The 17,524-nt window shown below is 40.1% G+C and overlaps 1 protein-coding gene across 10 annotated transcripts in view; it reads right to left on the reverse strand.

Annotated features, from left to right (window-relative positions):
* Nucleotides 1–17,524, reverse strand: part of OSBPL6 (oxysterol binding protein like 6) — a 124,398-nt gene that overhangs the window by 35,657 nt on the left and 71,217 nt on the right. For 5 of the 10 annotated variants that reach the window (XM_078393914.1, XM_078393907.1, XM_078393903.1 and 2 more), the window contains 2 exons: nucleotides 7,411–7,576; nucleotides 6,459–6,589 (listed from right to left, as the gene is read on the reverse strand). In XM_078393914.1, coding sequence (XP_078250040.1) covers nucleotides 6,459–6,589; nucleotides 7,411–7,576 — 297 coding nt within the window. Of the gene's footprint in view, nucleotides 1–2,514; nucleotides 2,623–6,458; nucleotides 6,590–7,410; nucleotides 7,577–14,444; nucleotides 14,520–17,524 lie in introns of all 10 variants that reach the window. The other 5 variants (XM_078393898.1, XM_072980672.2, XM_072980686.2 and 2 more) reach the window with 2 other exon arrangements.

A 17,524-nucleotide genomic window follows, 5' to 3' on the forward strand; every position in this document is an offset into this window, starting at 1 on the left:
GCAATTGGTAAGTTATTATATATGACTATTACACAAAACCAGATATTGCTACTGATGTTGGTATTTTAAGTAGAAGAATAAGTAAACCCACGAAATCTGAATGGGAAGCCATTAAGAGAGTAGCAAGACACATATCTTAAAGGAATCATAGAATATAAGTTTAAAATACCAGTTAACCAAAATGCTAAATTGATACCAGTTAACCAAAATGCTAAATTGATATGTTATTCTGATGCGCACTGGGCAGGAGATTGCTCTGATCGTAAATCAATTACGGGATATTTATTTACATACGGTGATGCAGCAATTTTTTCAGGTAAGTTCTAAACAAGATGTTATAGCTTTATCTTTAAAACAGTCAGAATTTATTGCTGCAGCAGACACTTGCAGAGAATTGTTACGGTTCAAGGTAGTGATGAAAGAAAGATGTTGGAATTCAAGAAGAATCACACATTGAGCTGAGAGACGACCATCAGAGGGACATAAAACTGGCACAAAGTGAAAAGAGTAATATAAGGACTAAGCATATTGAGGTCAGAAACCATTTACTGTGGGAGTTAACAGAAAAATGTGTTATTAAAAAGGTTTACAGTGCCCCACTTAACAACTACCCCCCTTGACGACGAATGCGCTTCACAATGAAGGAGACCCAGCCACCCCTGGAAAAGGACCCTCCACCCCGTCCCCATTCCGGAACTGCACAGGGATTTGTTTGGACATGGAAGAAGGTGCGCCTCGATGGCTGCAGGCTGGCAGGAAAGGGGGAGTGGAGGACACCTGCACGCTGGCACACAGTGGAGGGTCAGTTCCTTCTCCCCCCCTTCAAAAAGCAGGGGAGAAAAGGTGGTCCCCAGGAGGCTGAGGAGGCTTGGGACCGGTAAGGTGCTGCTTTTAAAACAAGTTTTGGGTGGCTTTTGTTTTGTTGGGGGGGGATTGAGGGTCAGTGTTGTTTTGTTTTTTGGTGGGGTTTATTTTTTGCAGTCTCAGTATGGGACTTGCTCTGTTTATGTATTTTTATTTTGGTATTTTTTTACTATAGCCCCCTCGCTTAGGAACAACAAGAATTAAAGTTAATAAAGTGTGGCCCTAATTAATCCAACACCTGTGTCTTGCCTCTTTATTCTGGGGTGGGGGGTGGGGACAAAGGGTACAATACATGTGTTTGATTCATAGCTATCCTCCAACAACCTACTGCATAAGAAGCACCCCCACGCACAGACTTCCCCCCACACCCCCATTCACAGATGCCAGCGGCAGCAGGCCCCCCCCATCCTTGGAAGAATGGTCTTCAACAAAACCAGTCCCTGGCATTAAAAAGGTTGGGGACCACTGATCTAGAGTCAAGGATGAGCACAGAGCTGGCCATACGTAGTTGTGACTGAGATAAAACTATTCATTATGGTGAAATGTAAAAAGGATTCAAAACTATTCCAAAAGGAACTCCAAACAGACCAACAGGCATTAATATGGCAAATTCAGTTTCTACATATAAAATGATACACATTGAGGTAAACAATCCTCTCTTCGGTCCTAAACTGATAGTGTTTGAGCTGCCAGTGACTAACCAGGAAAGAAAGCATGGGGATTTAGCTCAGTGGAAATGCTGACCCAGTGCACAGCAACAGGAAAGGAAAAATCCGTGGTAGGGGTAAGTAAGGAACAGACCATAATTAAATAAGTTAATATCTTTAATAATAGAACGGATTGTACTGATTGCTACCTCTGCAAAGACTATTGTAGACCTGAAAAAGGTGCAAAAGAGGGCAAGCCGAGTTACTAGAGCGCTGGAACAAGTGCCATATGATGAAAGGTTATAACATTTGAGGATTCTTGGTTTAGAAAAAATGAAACATTGGTGGCATTTATTATGCATGCTATGGAGAAAGTAGATCCTCTCCCCACCTTCTCTTAACAGAGAAGAATCTAGATCCCCCAATACAAAAAAGGGATGAGAGATTCAAGACAGACCACAAGAAATCCTTCGTCCAGTGTATAATTAAGTTATGGAAATGGTGCTATGTAGCACATAACAAGTGCCAGTACGGTACCTTCAATAGTGCTAAGAGAGGAGTAAACAAATTCATGAAGAATGGGCCGATCAGTGAATATTGCTTGTGCAAAGTCTATATGCTATCTATGGATCTGATTCAGATTTTGACAAAATACCAGTTGCTGAAAAAAACAACTGCCCTCATTTTCAACTTACAGGCTTCCCAGGGCATCAGAATGTCCAGTGTGGGACACAGGATGAATTACGTTGGGCTCTTCTTCCTGTTTCTTAGGTGGTTACTCAAACAGGGCCAATTGTTACCCTTCAAATGTGGGCAGAAGGGTCTTCAATTTTAAAATAGGGATTTCCAAATGAAATCTTACAGGGAACATTTCTAGTATTTTCATAAAAGCAATGAGCAAAATAAACTTGCCAGCTTTTCTCAAACCGAATTATTTAGCCATTCGTTGTAATTAGCCGAACTTGACTACAATAAGTCTATTAGAACGATGTCAATGTCTTACCTCATCAGGACTAGGGATAATATTTACACTGACAACCTGATCACAAATAACAGACTCTGTATGTATTCTGTTCAAGCGACTCCTTAGTTCAGCATTCTGGTTGAGAGCCTTAAAATAACAAAAATTAAATATTTAATTTCAAATGTGCAAAACAACACAAAACAAAGACAAACTACTGTTGCACCCTATACTCTGGCCAGAATCACAATGCTATTCTACTCAATGCTGTGAATGCTGCTTTTCAGAAATGATTTCTCTTGCTCTCTTAATTGGGTCCTCTTCTTTGGATGTGTTTCCACACAAACATGTATCAGTTACACGGCTTTCTCCAAAAGAATGCTGGGACTGATGGTTTAGTAAAGCTGGCTTCAGTTACCTATTATCCATAATCTTCTTCATTTTCAACAAAATTAAGATCCAAGAAAATAGATGGGAAAATTTCTCTTAATATACGAATTGGAAACCTGCAGCAGTCTATGGGTTGCACATACCCATTCCTGAACACAGAAGAGCTGCATCTACTCCCAAACCCCCATACCTATTATTATTGTTGTTGTTGTTTACAAATCTTTTAACTGGAAAAAACCCTTCCACCCTCTGGTGTCTATATTTTTTTTAATTAAGTATTGTGGAAGTTGAATGCGGGGACCCAAGCAAGGGAGAGGCACATGGCAAAGCTGGTCTCCATGCCCCATTGTGGGTCCAAGAGGAATTTCTAGGACAATTTCCCCACCAAAAAAGTTAAGAGTGGGGATGCTATGGTGTTCTGGGGGGGGATATTGCCCTCCCCCCCCCATTTTAATGACGAGCTGTAATCTGATGACAAAAATGTTGAATGAGAGGAAGGACTTAGTTCTTTCATCAAGATACATTTTTATTATAAGAAAATCACTCCATCTAGGGAAAAATATTTTGGCTTCCTATATCTTTTCATCTGTGAGACTTTTTTTAAAGCAAGTAATTCTAAAAGTAAGTAATTTACAACATATATGCATATGGGTGTACATTTTGTTAGAGCAGTCCAGAGGACTCTGTAATCCTTTTCTCCATGGAACAGAATTTTATATATATATCAATTTAGATTCAAAACATTTTATGGATATTAAGTTTATTATATTTACCCAATAAGACAATTTCAACTTCTTCAAAACCTAGTGCAACTTATGTTTTATAAATCATGGCGGGTAATCTTGATGGAGTTGCACAACAAGGCCACTGCTCCCAGACCCCCCCATTGCAAATTGTAACAGGCCAGGAAATGTCCAAAACCAATGCGGGTTGGGAGAGGGACCAACAGGAAGCACCCAGATGTGGACTCTTTTTTTTTCTTGTGGGTGTAGGGAATGAGTCTTAGGGGGCCACCTCCCAAGTTCCCAAGCCAACAAACCAAACCAAACCAAAAGGAGAGTAAGAGCAATAAGGAAGCAAGTGTGGGCCTGAAGAGACTTTGACAAGCAACTTCGGAAGTGTAAGTAAGTTGAGACTGGGCAAGAAAGACACAACTATGAGTGAGAAGTTTTTTTAAAAAAGTTTTTTGGTCTACTACCTGGAAGTTTCTTCAGTGACTTTTCTCTAATCTCAGCATGTACAGAAAGAAGCCCTTCAAAAGAAATGATGGCTGAAATCCTCAAGGATTTCTTGGAATGCCACATTGCAAACACAACTGTATAGCTTCCACCATGACGAACAGCTATAGAAAACAGTAAACTCATTTGCTATAGCACAATAATTTTAAAGAAAAACTTATTGGGCCACTGCAAGACTCTTGTTTTGTTTGGTTAAGCTTACAAGAACACAATGTTGCACCCATTAATTTTCATTACTATGAAATATAGTAGTAATACTCTTCTTTGAAGGATGTGGGTAGGTCGTACTGCATTAAACTGGATTCAGATGTTAGTTTATAAATTATACGATGAGCTCCTCCTTCTGTTTCCCACTCCCACCTGAGAAAGATGAACTTTTGCGAAGGGAGTATACAAAGAGACCTGATACTAAAGCGTTGCATCCGCTGACACAAGAAGAGAACATGCATCACAAAGCCAGACAGGGATAAAAGGAAAACTACAGGACAGTGAATAAGCAGCAGGGTATCATTATCACGATTAATGATTAAATCATTTATCTGACAATGGAATCTCAGATATAGTCTATTCAATATTAGAGGATTTTCACTAGAAAAGAAAAATCCTTTTTGCTCAATGAAGTTTTGTAGCTAAAACAAATTGATCGGAAGCACAGGTATCCCAAACTGAATCTAGTTGTGTCTCATTGTCTTGATTTGACAATACTCATTTTTTATACAGTTACATCTTGCCATATATCAATAAAGAGTCTTAGGGTACATTAAAGACAAATAAATCAGATGCACCAGGCAGGCAGGCAGGAAGGATGGAAGGAAAGAAGACAAACAAACATAGATACATATATAAATATGTTGACCCTGTTGGATAAAACTAGCATCTGTCCATATGTGATTCAATGGACTTGTGTCTGCCTCATTTCTGTACATTGGATACAACACACACACACACACACACACATACACACACACACACACACACACACACGAGAGAGAGAGAGAGAGAGAGAGAGAGAGAGAGAGAGAGAGAGAGGTTCTATTTCCAGCTGATTTTACTTGAGTGCCCTGGAAGGATAAACAGTCGTAAGAACAAAGAAAGTCAGGCTGTACGCAGGAAGTTGTCAAACACATTACAATCCAGTTGAAGAAAGCGAGGCACAGCCAAGACACATACTACTAGGTTCTGCTGCTCACAAACCAGTGCATCTAGTTTTGCTGATATGTGAGCCAGCAGATAAGAGCAGGCAGACTACTGAAGAAAAGGAACAGCAGGTTATCATTTGATACAGCGGTGCCTCGCATAACGAGCGCACCGTTTAATGACGAATCCGCATAGCGATGCGGATTTTGCGATCGAAAAAGCGATCGCATTCCGATGTTTAGATAGGGTAAACATCGCATTGCGATGATCGGTAAGCATTTCGCTTACCAATCTTCACATTGCGATGTTTTGGAACAGCTGATCGGCGGTTCCAAAATGGCCGCCGGAAGAAGAAAATGGCCGCCCGCAGCGTTTTCACGCCGATTCCTAGCTTACCGAGGTGGCGAAAATGGTGGCCGTATTGAGGATTTCCGCTTAGCGGTGAGTTTTGTCCCCATAGGAACGCATTAAACTCTAGCAACGTTTCCGGATAGCGACGATTTATCTGGAACGGATTATCGTCGCTATGCGGGGCACCACTGTACCTGCAGCTAAAACAAACAGAAAGACAGACAGACTGAAACTGAACTTTGGGCAGTGGGGAAACAAGGCATATTTCAATACTCTTTTACTGAATTACGGTAACATTTTTCAGCAGAAGCAGGGTCTGGACACACAGTTGATTCATACTGTATTTTTTATTTATATGTTTTATTACATACTTAAACCAGAGCACAGAGTGCTGTCCTCTAAAGATGCCAGCCACAGAGACTGGCGAAACATTAGGAAGAACAACCTTCAGAACACGGTCAAAGAGCCAGAAAAAAATCCACAACAACCACATACTTTTAAAACCCTTCCAACGGCTAGAATTCTACTATGTCTGCCCTGGCAACTAGTTAACAAGCTGACACTTGTACTTCTCTTTACACATCAGTCACACTCCTTGGCACACAATAAAACATACAAGTGTTGACTTTTTAATGGGTGGCATTTCACCACTGGTAGTGAAATCACACCAGCACAGAGCAGGTGAGTAACAGGATTACTACCAATATATTTGAAACTATGCAATAGATAGAAGCAGAAGTAATCAGTATAATAACATTCTATTTTATAATTTATTCCTAGAGAGTTGTGTGGTGTTCTTTATGTAAGAGACAGACAGTGTTTATATATAAACAAGGCAGAAATATGGTAAGTATCCAGCAAAGAGCTCACCTGAGAAAGTGATTGTCTGAGACGTGTTATTTGCGTACTGTGTCCCGTGAAATCATGTTCTGAAACCATCTGCTTAAGCTTTTCCTTCTCTATCGCAATGCTGTTGAAGGCAGACTTCAGAAGTGAATGCACTGGTAAGGAAAACACAAAGGCCTTTGGTACACACAGCTCCATTTTGCATGCAACTTATAGAATTTCAGGAGACAGTTTCCAGGTGATAATTCAAACACTGCAGAAATATATATAATTTACAGCTTTTGTGAAAAATGCCTATCACTTCTGACTTTCCACATGTTCTCTTTGGGTTTGCCCAAACAGGGGAATCAGCTACATGAAAAATGACCGGTGCTCTTGCCTGGATAAGCGTAACTGTATTTGTTTATTCATTTATATACCAGGGGCCCCAAGGCAGATCATTACAGCTTAAACTACACAACAATCAGCTATTTTAAAATAGTGTATATATATATTATTTTTAAAAAACTGTTAAGCATAGATCAAGATGAAAAACAAAATCAAAAACAAATGTAAAACCTTTTTAAAAAGCATTTTAAAATGTCTACATTTAATAAATGTAACATTCCTGCTTAAAGGCCTGCCTGAAAAGGAAATTCTTTTCCTGACAGCGGAAAGAGAAGAAGGAAGAGGCCAATCCGGCTTCTCAGGGCAGTGCAGTCATATTGCAGCCCACCGAGAAGGCCTTCCTAGGGCCTTGCAATGAACACCCTGCTTCCCACACCTTTGCTGCTATGTCTGAAGAGAGGGAGTACCAGACAGAAATGTGACGACTTTCCAAATCAGAACAAAATGAAAGAGAAACCCACGGCAATTTTCTGTTCAACCCACAAATTTCTCATAAATGCACTAAGCAAACAAAAAAACACTCGTACTGACAAAGCCTATTGTACGGAAAGTTATTTCCAGTGATAGGCGCCGGTACATACACAATTACCTTTCTGTGCCATGAGGCAAAATTCTTCCTGAAGTTTTAGGTAGTCTGTGGAGCTTTCTAAGGGATCAGATACGTGACTTGGAGGAGTCTGGAATTCGATGTCTGCACAAAGGTTAGGATTGGAAGAATGAAGGCGAACAGGAGACATTGTAGAACTGAAAGGAACCTAATGTGGAAAGCAACACAACTATCACCATGCTATTTTTTCTTCTGTGAAACACCACGCGCAGCATTACGGGCTATTTCTCTCAGTCCTGTAATGCTGGGTTTTACAATTACCAGTATTTTTACTGAGAGATGATTTTTAAAATATCTTCCTCGCAGATGTGCTTCCAAACAGACAGGAGCTACTGCTAATAAACCCCTCTTTCCACTTTGAAGCTGCAAGCAGAATTGAAATTGACTTCTGTAGGTTCTCTGTGCGCACACATCATTACCAGTCATGTTAGTGGCACTCTTCCATCTTTTTAAAGGGAATGGTTTTTGACATGGGCAGTATCTTATTGGGTAGCGAAACCTTCATAACTCAGCATTGGCTCACTATATTCTTTGGAGTCAATATCATTCTTAGCACGCTTTTTACATTTTAAAAATCTTTTACTCAGAGAATCAAGAGGAAGATGGCAGAGGGTCATCTTACCAGTCACTGCCGTTCTATTAAGATGGGTATTGGCGGTACAGGAATGGGTTCAAACTTTTTTTAAAAAAGCATTATGGGAGCATAATACTAGACTATACTGCTGTATTTTTAAATAAATCATTTAAAAATACCTTCATTGCCCTAATTTTAGAAAGAACTTCACGGTCATTTAAAAAAAGGCCTTTATTTTCCTCTTTCCCCTACTTCTTGTGTTTTCCCTACAGCAATAGTGATGGGGATGGGATTTCCCACCATTATTTTAAATATACTGTATATATTTCACGGCCCTCTATATGGGGTACAGTTCTTTAACTTGCTCATTGCATCTGTGTGTACAAACACAGATGCAAAGTGCTTTAGTGTAATTTAAAAATCAATTAACAGTCGATAAAGAGGTGACGGAAAGGGTGACTGCCACAAATATATATATAGAGAGAGAGAATGCCTTCTGAGCAATAACAAGCCCACCTCCCTCATAGGTCACTGCCCTGGTCAAAACTGCTTCTCTTGAAATAGATGGAAGATGTTAAGGAGTTTTTCCTTTATGTCCTTCACAAGACACTGGGGGTTTTGTTTGTAAGAAAAAAAGACAGAAGCAGCACTGGGGAAACACAGGAAGATTGCTAAGCGATCATGACGCTTTGGGGGCCACCCAGAAAATATGAATGATTCTCAACCAATCCTCATCAGACGGCAGCCCAGGAACCTTCTTGTTCTGCGCAGAGCCTCAGAATCACGTTTCCTTCTCTCAGACCCATGTTGATACATTCTGAGAATTTACACCAGGATGGGCAAAGAGCAGCCATTCAAATATCATTGGCTTGCAACATCCAGCTTTCCTCATCACTACTGGCAAGGCTGACAGGGGCTGATGGGAGCTGCAGTGCAACAACATTTGGAGGGGTGCACTTTGCCCTCCCCTATGTGAAGAAAAAAAATAAGGCTTCAGTCCACACTAAGCACTTCTATATGAGGTTTTCATCGCATCATCACTACTCCTCATTCACCGATTTTTTAAATTGAGGCTTCACAAGAGCATCTTTCTCAACTTGTTTTACCCTCTGTTGTTTATTTACCACTTCTCTTTTTTTTTAAATCACAAAACATCTGTTAAGAAGAAAAAGCTGTGCATAACCTTGTAATTGTTAGCAGGAGGAGCCGTCTGTCTGAAAATGCCCACAAGCCATGCTCCCTGTAATGCCAATAAGTGGGTGTTTTGAAGCACCACAACCAATCCTATATTCTGTGTTTCTGTGACAGCGGTGGAAGGGGGGAGGCAGGTGAATAAACAACAGACTTTTAGGGTATGATTTTTAAAAGTGCTTTACAAAATTATTCAGCAGAATGTTGAAAAGTGAAGGGTGGCATTTTAGGATAGAGATGTTGACTTAATTTGTATTCCATCCTTTCTCATTTACATGAAAAACGTGTTTCTCTACAAAACTAGAAATATAAACTTTCCTAGAGAAGAACTACAAACAGATTTATGGAAGCACCCGTGCATGTAGAAATTGGTATCAAATATAGTGCCTTAGCCGGTCTATAAATTTCACCCTGTGAAGCTCATATATAGATTTTTTTGCGGTCCGTCTTTTAATTTAGAACAGTAGTTTATCTTAGCACATTTATTTCCCCAATCTAGGCTGTTTCCTGGATCCCACCTCTAAAACATACAATCTATTATGCCATCTCCACTTTTCATTCTCTTCTAACGATATGTTTGCATATACATTAAGTGTATATGTCTCTGAGTGTATTTTATATACAATGTATAAGTGCAATTTTAAGAAGTGCACATAATACATGTCAAGACATGCTAATCTGTATTCTTAATATTTATCTATTGCGATATTGTATTGCACACAGAGAAAAGGGGGAAATGCACACAACCTCATGTGGGATCTGCAGCACAATATTCAAGCATTTCTGCTATTAAACCTGTGACCCCCATTTGACGCCTAAACATGGTTAACTGTTAAATTACTTTGTTATCCAAATAATTCATGCAATTTAAATGTGAAAAATAATCACCAAATATATTACATGCTTTTAATATATCCTGAATAACAGCAGCAGGAAAAAAAGTCATATTACTTGGCATTTAAACAAAATATAGACTTATCCTGTATAACACTGGTTTAAAACACAATTTTAAAACCTGCTCAGAAACCAGGGCTTTCTTAGTATACAATTATTGCTATTAGCTAAAATATAATTTGTAAGAGGCTACATGCTTTATTACACGCATACATTTTTCTGCAAGTCTCCCATGGCATTTCCCCCTCTTTGGTTGCTTGGGTATCTACTTAAAAAAATTTTTTTTTGCACATTTTATGTTTGTATGTTCATGTATTGAGCTACACATGCATTGCTATATTTTAACCTGCATTAACATTAGATTAAAAAGGGAACACTTTTGGTCCTTGTTTCAACAACAAACACCAGAGATTCTTCAAAAGGAAACGTTCAGCCTCATTGTCACCACTGTGTCATGAAGTTAGTGGGTGACTGGTGTCTCTGAAGTCGATCAAGCGGAAATCAACATCTACAAAAACCCGTTCCTTCTCCATCTCCAGCCACCTTACATGCACCAAACTCTAGAGGAGGAGAAAGTTGTTCTACCGGCAGACAATCACTGGATATAACCTAGAATGTTTTCCCTGAATTGCATACATCATGCTTTTTCTTTTAATAATCTCCCAGAATATATTTTTGGGGAATAAACCTCAGTCTCAATGCTCAGATTACTTAATTCACTGTTCTCAAACCATGTTATGGTGTTGCCTTCTTCTTTAAATGGAAACCAACAGCAGAAACATTCAGCCAAGCTTCCTGGAAGAGACAATCTTGCTTTAATCACCAAGGAAGCCCACATGAAATTTTGTACCTAAATCCAACATCACGATAGTGAAGTGAAAAACCTTGGTATATTGTCCTACTGCAGTGTTTCGCAAGTTATCACGTAGGTTGCACTAAAGCCATGCTTCACAAAGGAATCTGCTTTCGCCAACACCCTTGCAATTAACCATGTAAAGGCATCTCTGGCACGGCGATGGACTTCATGCTACTGCAATACCACTAGGCTCTAGAAACAGATAAACTAGAAGAAAAATCTAAACCTAGAAGCAGCCTTTTAAACAGTAACAGAATACTTCCAAAAGCCCAGCCAGCGTAAGAAGAGAAGACCTCAAAAGATGGAAAGCTAGAGTCATACAGAACAATTCGTTTTGTAATTCATTTTATTCCATATATCTGAAGAAGTGGACGTGATCCATGAAAGCTCACATAATAATATAATAGTCTTTATGGTGCCACATGTTTCAGTCTTTTCTTATTTTGTTTTGTTTCTTTGGACTTTGCCTAACAGAGCACGCAAAGCATCTGTTCTCTTCTACCAATATATAATTGTAGTATTTTCTACTGTCATCACAAGGGTGGCTTTTGATACCAATGTACACTATTGCACCTTGGCCATAGTGATGTTCTTTCTAATATTGAGAAGAGCCTATCTTTATCACATTTTAATTACTGCTTCATATGCAGGCCATGCACTGTTTACTTTGATTCTTACTACTTTGCACACTCACGTACATGCAGATGGATTTGCACATACAAACACTGCACCAACCAGAACAGAAAGTAAGCCATAGATGTGGTGATTGGGAACGAGCAAGGTTTTATGGCAACGTCAGTTGACTTCTAACCAGGCAAGCGAGGAGCAAAGGATCTTGCTTCAGCAAGGGTATTAAGCACTTAGTATAATTTAGTACAATAATTATGAATAAAAATATAGATTGGAGGTGAAAAAAATTTAAATGTCAAATAAAATTTAGAAAGAAATACATGAAAAGAATAATGTGGCAACAAAATATTTGTAATATAGCTTACACAGGAAAACTTTCTTCGAGTTCTTTACTTTTAGCTAAACCAGGTGAAACCTGGACTGCCAGCAGGTCCAGATATTAGACAGAACATGATGCTAGAGTGCATACAAACATAGATGTGCTTTAAGTATATCTCTCCACTGTTTCATGATTTATCTGATGTTATTATACCCTTGTATTTCTTTTCACAGAACACCACCCCATGACATTATTATTATTTATTATTATTATTTACAATATTTTTTAGCCGCACCATTGCCAGTGGCTTATATTAGAAGGTGATTAATAAATATATAAATCTCTGACAAATGTGCATAATTATCCATCAACCTACAGATTAGTTTAACTGGTCTCTTGTTACTTCCATGAAATATCAGAGAACATCAAGATGACAAATATTCTCCTTATAAGGAGAGGAGTTTTACCAAGGGACCAGGACAGTCAGGGATGATTTTTCAAACATTGAAGACATCCCTCCTCCATCCCAAGACCATGGAAGGCCTCCTTAAGAGGAAAGTGATCCCTAAGACACCTGGGGAGGGGGAATCAGAAACTTCTAATGAGAGATAAAAGGCCATCATAATTTGAGTGACATCATCAGTCCTACATGGTGTAACTTTACGCAACTTGATTTTGGCCATTGTCTGAAAAGATTGGGAGAGACTGTCTAATCTTCACCACCAGAAGTGAAATCTGAAAACTACCACTCTGATCTGAGTGGTCTGAAGCCCCCATTTTGGAATGTGCTTTAAACAAGAGCGTGGCCATAATTTTTGGAACTGTTATGCTTATCTTTTATCATCCCCAAGCACTGATGAAGATGTGTGGGGTCAAAAACTAGCTTAACGTTCAAGATTTATTAGTGGCCTAATAAAGGCCTCACCTACTACTGCTTTCAGTTTCATTATGGTTCTGTAAATTAAGTCTTTACTTGAATCATTGAACTAAGTGAACAGTTTGCCTCTCTTAGCTCTTCAAACAATCCAAAAGGTACATACTTGAATGCACTGCCCTACTTTTCTTTCCGCTATAGGTCTTTTATATCTTAAAAATAAAACAAAATATAACCAAAAGGGGTAGTAATATGACTTTTTGAGGTTACAGAACAGAAATGAATCTTATGCAATAACATAGCAAAATAGAATTCCGTAATGGACTTGGTAACCAATTACATCTCTGCAATTATCTTCACTTCATGGAATCATCCCAGATACGTTTATGCAGAAATGACACTCTCTCATTTCAAACAGGTTTGCTCAAGACAGCACCACTGCTTTCAGATTTGTACTGTGAGGTATAGATGTAAATCAATGTCAGAATTTGATTTGTATTGAATATCGCTGTTTTGTTGTTTATATGCTGTTTTTATATTTGTTAGGAGCACTCTGGATTTTTCCATTTGGATGGATTATACATATTATTATGAACAAATATAAATAAAAGAATTATTTATTTATTTATTTAAATATAAATAAATAATTCTGACATTAGATGGTTTTGCAGCTTTCCTTGTTCTGCCAAAGTCGTTCTGTTTTGTATGCAGGGTGCCTCCCATGATGCATATGTTACTTGTTTTATTTCTACCCCACCGTAAGAGTTCCTGAGAAGGCATGAGTAAACTAGTAAGATGAGACTGAATTAAAGCTTTCCTCATAGCCTCTGGGATGTTGCTTTAATGTGGAGAAACCTTTTCTTTTTACACCCCAAATTTCCTCCCACCCCCACTTCCATCGGAAACTACTCTTCCTCACTGGAAAGCCGGAGGTTGTTTAGCTGGTCATGCGTTTCCCATTCTTCCCTTTGGTCTGCAAGTCTACTTACCAGAAGAGAGGAGGAAAAGCCACAGGAAGTTATGCCTCAGGTCAGATGCTATCTGCACTGTTCTTGGACTAACACTTCCAAAAATATCAGTGTGCGAAAAACAGTGAAAGAGCTACTTTCCACCAATATGATCACCATGTGGGCAGAAGTAATTACTACTAACCCTTTTGCACAGAATGATGACTGTGGGGAGCACCGTGCATATAGAAACACCAAGAATTTGGCTCAGAAAGTATATGCACAAAGCCACCCTTAAAACTATGTGAGACATAATTTTAAACACACATGCACACTTATGTAAGCCCCACCCCCACCCCCACTATATAATGCAGCGAAACTTATGTACTTTAAAGTCTTATTTACTGAAGCCATGGCCTTGCCCTCCCCCACTTAAATTAGCAGGACCTGGAAGTGCTTATGTTTGGCTAAATCTTATGCAATATCCTTAAAAATACTTATCTGACTACTAGACACACATACGGGCTAGATGGTTTGTGAATGCAGAACGCTTTCCATTGCATAGGGAAGCTGCCCTTGTGATGTCCTCCCTCCCACGCTTCCCACGTCCCAAGCAGCTGAAGTGCCACGGAGGCTGGCAGGATCGCAAGGGCATGTTCCAAGCAGACCGTTCCACCACCCCTCCTCCCTCTTTAGAGCTGTCGGCGCCTTGACTTGTTCAGTCCACTCACTGTTGTAGCCACTGCAGCCGCTAGTCTCTGCCGGCGCCGTGCCGTACCAAACTGGCCCTTCAGCGCAGTCCCTTCCTGACAGTAAACAGGGAAACGGCAGGGAAGCAGAAAAGAAAGGAGGAAAGGAAGATGGGATTCAGGAAGATGAAAGACAGTCAGAAGAAGGAAGGGGGGGGGGGAGTCTTTAAACCTGTTATTTCTACAGAGAGCCAGTTTCCCTTGCTCTGTGTGAGCCCAAATGTGGATTGCCTGAATCTGAACTACAAGTAGGGAAGAGCAAAGAAGCGAGGGATGAGCACTGAGTGGAAATGTCCCTTCCCTCAACTGACAGAGAAATAAAGCGTTTCCGTTTGTGTTAAACACAGCTCAACAGAGCCTGGTTACTTGGCATATAGAAAGAGTAAAATAATCAGGAATTATACTGTATGCTCTATTTTCTTATTTAGGTGTGTCCAACGTACAGGAAAAGGTATTTGCCACACAGTTTTCTCTGTGGCATTTGGATAACAACTGTATGTCAAAAACTTTACATGCTTTTCTACATGAAATTAAAAAAAAACACAAAAGGTTATAGGATGAAAATACGGAAGAGATTTTGGAAATAACTGATTTCCTATACGCACTTTAGCTAAAAGAGTTCTGATCTCTGTTATCTAATGGATTTATGACGGATCACACTAACTACAGATATATACAGGTATGATTTCAAAGCACTTAACCATTCGTGTGTGTGCGTAAAAGTTTATGCTATCTCAAGTAGCCCCAGTTCTGGATCTTAATGGCATATGCTTAAACCAGACTGATTGCTCTCTCCAGTCAATCTTCTGCCTTTACCTGTTCCTGAATAATTGGCTTTTCCATTCATTTGCTTTCAATATATTCTACATTACCTCGCAGGCACTACTGACTACTGCAGACAACACACAGAGGGCTCTCCCACGTAGGACATTTGTACTGCCTTCATCTGCCCCCCCCCCCCTGTTTTGTTAGAATTAATCTGGACTTAACGGGATGTACCAGGGCCTGCATCCAAGCGAATGAGGAGGAGTAGAGAACCTGTGCAGCTGTGGAGGAGGTCCCCTCTTGTTTTCCCTTTCCTCTCCTCCCTCAAAGCAAGCGACCAATAATAGAAAGTATCAGGCTTTCTATCACCTGGGGTGCCACATAGCATGCCCAGAAGCACAGCAAGGAAAGACAGAAGGGAAACAGAAGAGTGTAACAGCAGCAAAACAGCCCCAAACAGCTGGCCAAATGCAACTAGCAGACAATACCCCCTGCTTTACCTATGCACAGAAAGGAGCATGGGAAGATCAAGCTACCCATTTTGTTATGTTAGACTGAAGCAGCACAAGGCAAACCCGCCACCCTGCTTTTTGATGCAAGTGCTGGAGTTGCTAAAAGAAGAAAAGTGGGGTGGAGGAAAGCAAGTTTTTGGGCTCAGAAACAGGACAAAGAGGCGCAAAATAACCCAAGAGATAGGTGGGAGCAAAAAGGTATAGGAATTCATTCAGAAACCCGTTGTGGTTTCTGCATATAGCAAGGTTAGGGGGAACATCATCTGGATGATGGGAGAAATCCTGGTAAGCTCTCTGTTTCACGGCGAGCTCCGAAGGGTCCAGATGCCCTATCTGGATGAGCCATTAGCTATCACTGCTTGGATGCTCTGTCCTCCAAAAGAAATAGCTGGCAACTATCCTTCAACATGCCGTGTGAAATCTGAAAGATCACTTTAGAACAATGGTTCCCAACCTTGGGCCTCTTGGACTAAAACTCCCAGAAGCCTTCACCATTAGATGTGTAGGCCAGGACTTCTGGGAGTTGTAGTCCAAGAACACCTGGGGACCCAGGTTTGGGAACCACTGGCCTCTAGAGCATTCAGTCAGCAGGGTTACAAGGGGACAAGCTACTGACTCTTTACAATCGGACTGATTTTTCTTGGAGTTATCCTCCCAACTTTAGATTCCCACCTCCCCTTTTCAGGCTTCATCTGGCAATCCTTTTTTTTTAACTCCAGGGATGGGCAGCAAGTTTTTGGCTTGCATAAACCTTCGCCTCACCCTTCCTGCCCCAATTTTCTACCTTACCTCTGAAATGAAAAAGGAGTAAAGATAAAGATTCTAGGCAATTCTGGGTGCAGGAAAAACAAGTAATATTCTGTTCAGTTAGATTTATCGGGAGAAAAAAAGGAAAAGCATCCAAAAGCTGGAGCCTCACTCCCTTTGCATATTGGGCTGAGAAATGAAATTCTCCGATATAGCCAAGAGCATCTCTCTCATTTCTTACAAGAGAAGCAACCTTTCTGAACCGTGCATAGGGCTGAAAGCACAGGTAGCATAAACAGAAGCATCATGTCAATGTCTTAAACAGCATTTGCTTTTATCCCTTTCTTTAAAAACGTATTTTCCTTAATAAGCAAGCCTGCTAAATTCATTTATCACTAAAACAAAAACACTTTTGTGAGTCAGAACGGGCCTGGGAAGCCATCACAGGACTTTGGGCAATAAACGTTTGTTTGCAGACTTTCCTGGCTGATCCCCATTTCTCTCACAACATCAACATACTCCTCCTCAGAAATACAAAAAGAGAGAGAGAGAGAGAGAGAGAGAGAGAGAGAGAGAGAGAGAGAGAGAGAGAACAGTTCATATGTCTAATACTGTAATTATTATCATGTGCTGTCAAGTCAGTTCTGAACTATTGGTGATCCTTTCCAGAGTTTCCTCAGTAGAGAATACTCAGAAGTGGCTTACCATTCCCTTCTTTTGGGGGGCGGGGGTGCCCTGGGACTGTGTCACTTGCTTAAGGTCACCCAGGCTGGCTCTACGCCCAGAAGGCACAGTGAGGAGTCAAACTCCCAACCTCTGAAAACACCCAAATGACTGAGCTATCCAGCCAACAATCTAAATGAATAAGGACTGTGTATTCTCAGGAAACACTACATTAACAGTCCAACTATAAAACACACACACAAAATAATATTTTAAGCACCCCGTTTGCTATTTTTCTTAATGCATTCTGTTGCTGTACTGGAAAACTGAGCTGAATAAATGCACTGTCAACTATCCATGCAAAGCCTTATGCCA

The sequence above is a fragment of the Pogona vitticeps genome, chromosome 1 (genome assembly GCF_051106095.1).
Source record: "Pogona vitticeps strain Pit_001003342236 chromosome 1, PviZW2.1, whole genome shotgun sequence".
In the NCBI taxonomy this organism is placed as follows: domain Eukaryota; kingdom Metazoa; phylum Chordata; class Lepidosauria; order Squamata; family Agamidae; genus Pogona; species Pogona vitticeps.